The sequence below is a fragment of the Benincasa hispida genome, chromosome 4, assembly GCF_009727055.1.
Source record: "Benincasa hispida cultivar B227 chromosome 4, ASM972705v1, whole genome shotgun sequence".
NCBI lineage: Eukaryota > Viridiplantae > Streptophyta > Magnoliopsida > Cucurbitales > Cucurbitaceae > Benincasa > Benincasa hispida.
In genome coordinates, this window is record NC_052352.1 from 56,652,227 (window position 1) to 56,656,120 (window position 3,894).

Genomic DNA, 3,894 nt, shown 5'->3' on the forward strand with positions numbered 1-3,894 from the left:
TGCCTGGCCAAGAGGAATCCTTAATTGAAACTCTGAAAACTTACAAGGAGGCCATTGGGTGGACTCTAAATGATCTCAAGGGAGTAAGCCCCTCTCTTTGCATGCACAGGATCACTCTAGAGGAAGGAGCCAAGCCCACAGTCCAATCTTTAGGAGGCTCAACCCCAATTTGAAGGATGTCATTCTCAAAGAAATTATTAAGCTCAATGAAGCTGGAATAATTTACCCAGTTTCTAACAGCAAATGGGTAAGTTCTATCCATGTTATCCCAAAAAAGACTGACATGACAATTGTGGAGAACGATAAAGGTGAGATGGTGCCAATGCGTGTACAAAATGGTTGGAGAATGTGCATCGATTTTCGAAAGCTCAATGAGGTAACCAAGAAATATCATTTCCTTATACCTTTCCTGGATCAGATGGTGGAATGGCTCGCCGGAAAACCATTTTTCTATTTTCTTGATGGCTTATCTAGATTCTACCAAATCCCCATTACCTAAGAAGACCAAGAAAAGACGACCTTCACCTGCACTTACAGTACGTATGCCTTCAAGAGGATGCCATTTGGGCTTTGCAATGCCTCAGGTACATTCCAAAGGTGTATGATGAGTATATTTTCTGATTTTATAGAGAAATGCATAGAGGCGCGAAGAAGTCGTGACTCAAATACCTCAACTTATTTTTGTTTATAACTAACTTCATGTTGTAATGATCAGTTGGTATATGTTATAAATACCTCTGATCAGAAAACAAAAAACAGAGAGATAAGATCATCATTTCCTATTTTTCTGTAGACAAAACAAAAGCTATACACAATCTTCTAAGTAAAAGAACTTGAATCTTCCCATAGACGTAGGCATCTTGGTCGAACCCCACGTAAACCTCTGTGTTTCTTTTTCTTTTCTTTATCTTCTTCATTTGATCGACTGTTATCTTTCTGAAAATTGTGCGTAATACAATCTTGTTTCAAATCGTATCAAATTTAGAGTATCGAGTTGAATCGTGCATCAATCTTCGCTATCGAGTAGCTTCGAGTCAGACATTTTTGCCTCCGAGTCGCATCGAGTAAAGATCAAGACTCATCGAGTAAGATCAAGTATCATTTAGTATTCAGCCAGTTGCATCAAGGATTGAATAGAAACTCATCAAGCAAAGAAGGAAATTCGCATCGAGCATCGAGTAGAAACCTATCGAGCATCGAGTATCCAACATCGAGTATTTGACAGAATCTTTCTCAACCATTTCTTCACCATTTCAGTGTTGATCTTGAGTATTTGGGCCTAGAGAAGATTGAATAACCCAACAATTTGTGGTATTAGAGCATTTGAAGATCATCAAGGTCAACATTCTTGGAGCATCAAGATACTCAAGAAGTCTAGTCTTGATACTCGATTAGATCAGTAATGGTTGTTGCAAGGTTTAAAATAAAAAGTTCGATGGAAATGATGATTTTGGTCTGTGGAATGCCAAAATCAAAGATATTCTTGGACAACAGAGAGCTTACAAGGCCTTTTTAGACCTGTCAACTCTGCCACCTACATTAACAGCTCAAGAAAGGGAAGACATGGAACTTACAGCTTATGGGACTCTGGTTCTTAATCTCAGTGACAACATCTTAAGACAGGTGATCGATTAAGACACGACGTATAAGATGTGGGTCAAGCTGGAAGGCTTTTTGCAACTAAATATCTCCCCAACAAGATGTATCTAAGGAAGAAGTTCTTAACCTTTAAGATGGATTCTACCAAACCACTTTCAGACAATCTAGATGAGTTTAAGACGACAGTTTATGAGTTCAAGAGACTTGGAAAAAAGATTGGCAATGAGAATGAAGCCTTTGTCTTATTGAACTCTCTACCCGAAGCCTATAAGGAGGTGAAGAATGCAAGCACTGTCCAAACAAGGTATACTGCCCAAAGGTATCAGTGAGCACCTTTCCTTTTGTGAACACTGCATTCTAAGGAAAGCAACCAGACAAAGTTTCACAAAATCTCAACATACCACCAAAGGAACATTGGATTATGTTCATTCTGACCTATGGGGACCATCTTTTACACCAAGCTTTAGTGGCTCAAGGTATTTTCTAACCTTTATAGATGAAATTTCTAGGAAGAGCTGGATATACTTTCTTAAAACTAAGGACCAAGTTTTTGGGAAGTTTAAGGAATGGAAAGCCATGATAGAAAACCAAACATCTAAAAGGTTAAAATACTTTAGAACCGACAATGGGCTTGAGTTTTGTAATGAATAATTTGACAAATATTGTAGTGAGAATGGTATAACTAGGCATAAAACTGTGAGGTATACACCTCAACAGAATGGGGTTGTTGAGAGGTTAAATAGAACCATAATGGAAAGGGTTAGATATTTTCTTTCTGATACTATCCTAAGTGAAAATTATTGGGTAGAAGCTACAGCCTACACAGTGTATACCTTGAATAGGTGCCCTTACACATCTCTAGAGTTCCTTACCCTTGAGGAAAAGTGGACTAATCATCCTCCTAATCTAGATAACCTCAAGGTCTTTGGATGTGTAGGGTTTGTTCACCAAAATAAGGGAAAGCTGAAAGCCAAAGTAATTAAGTGCATGTTTGTAGGCTTTACAGAGGGTGTCAAAGGATATAAAATGTGGCATCCAGTTGAGAGGAAGTTCATAGTGAGCAGAGACATCACTTTTAGGGCAGAAGAGACGTTTATGTAAAAAGAGAAAAGGCTTGAGGATGAAGGCGAGTCATCCACCACAAGATTTGAGGTGGAGTTACCTACTGAGCAACCAATAGAATCTAACCTACCTAGTGACACAGGAGAATTTGAAGAAGATGTAGGGGAACAAGAGGAGACTATAAATGAGTAGCCTGATTTGAGCCAGTATGTCTTATCTAGGGATAGACAAAGGAGAACCATTACCCCTCCAGCTTAAATGAACTACATGAATTTGGTTTTAAATGTTGTTGTAGCTCCTACTAACCAAGAACCAACAACCTTTGAAGAAGCAACAAGTTGTGCTGATGCAAAGGATTGGATAGAAGCTATGAATGAGGAGATGCATTCATTAAAAGTGAATGACACTTGGACTTTAGTTCCTCTACCTAAGGGTTACAAACCAGTTGCCTCTAAATGGGTTTCAAACTTAAGGAAGGTGCATCATGTGATAAAAAACCTAGGTATAAAGCAAGGTTGGTTGCAAAGGGGTTTACTCAAAGGGAAGGAATAGACTATTCGGAGATTTTCTCTCCAGTTGTCTAACAAACCTCCATAAGACTTCTTTATCCTTAGTTGCTCAAAATAATTTAGAATTGTATCAACTAGATGTGAAAACTGCCTTCCTTCATGGATATCTAGAGGAGACAATCTATATAACGCAATCTAAAGGTCTTGAAGTTAAAGGAAAGGAAAATCTCTATTACTTACTCAACAAGTCAATCTATGGGTTAAAACAATCACTTAGGTGCTGGTATAGAAGGTTCAATGACTATATATCTAGCATTGGATTCAATAAAAGTTCATTTGACATATGTGTTTATGTAAATACAGGTTTCTACAAGGACAAGGTTTACCTACTCATATATGTGGACGATATGTTACTGGCAGATAGGTCCAAGGAAGATCTAACCCGTGTTAAAAATCTCTTAAAAAGGGAGTTTGATATGAAGGACTTGGGAGAAGCAAACAAGGTCCTAGGAATTGAAATCCAAAGGAACAAGAAGGAGTCTATTCTAAGCATCAATCAATCTAATTACTGTGAGAAGATCCTAAAAAGGTTCAATATGAGTGATGCTAAACCTGTGAGTTTACCTATTGCTCAACACTTCAAGCTATCCTTAGCTAATTCTCCTAAAGATTTTGACCAAGAACATCAAAATAGATGACTGTCATACCCTATAGTCAGGCAGTC

At 38.1% G+C, this 3,894-nt stretch overlaps 1 protein-coding gene across 1 annotated transcript; it reads left to right on the forward strand.

The window, feature by feature from the left end:
* Positions 1-283: 283 nt before the first annotated feature.
* Positions 284-2,700, forward strand: LOC120076257. Its single transcript, XM_039030026.1, has 4 exons — positions 284-376; positions 1,432-1,623; positions 1,734-1,903; positions 2,268-2,700. The coding sequence occupies exons 1-4, from the start codon at positions 284-286 to the stop codon at positions 2,698-2,700; spliced, it is 888 nt and encodes a 295-aa protein (XP_038885954.1).
* Positions 2,701-3,894: the final 1,194 nt, after the last annotated feature.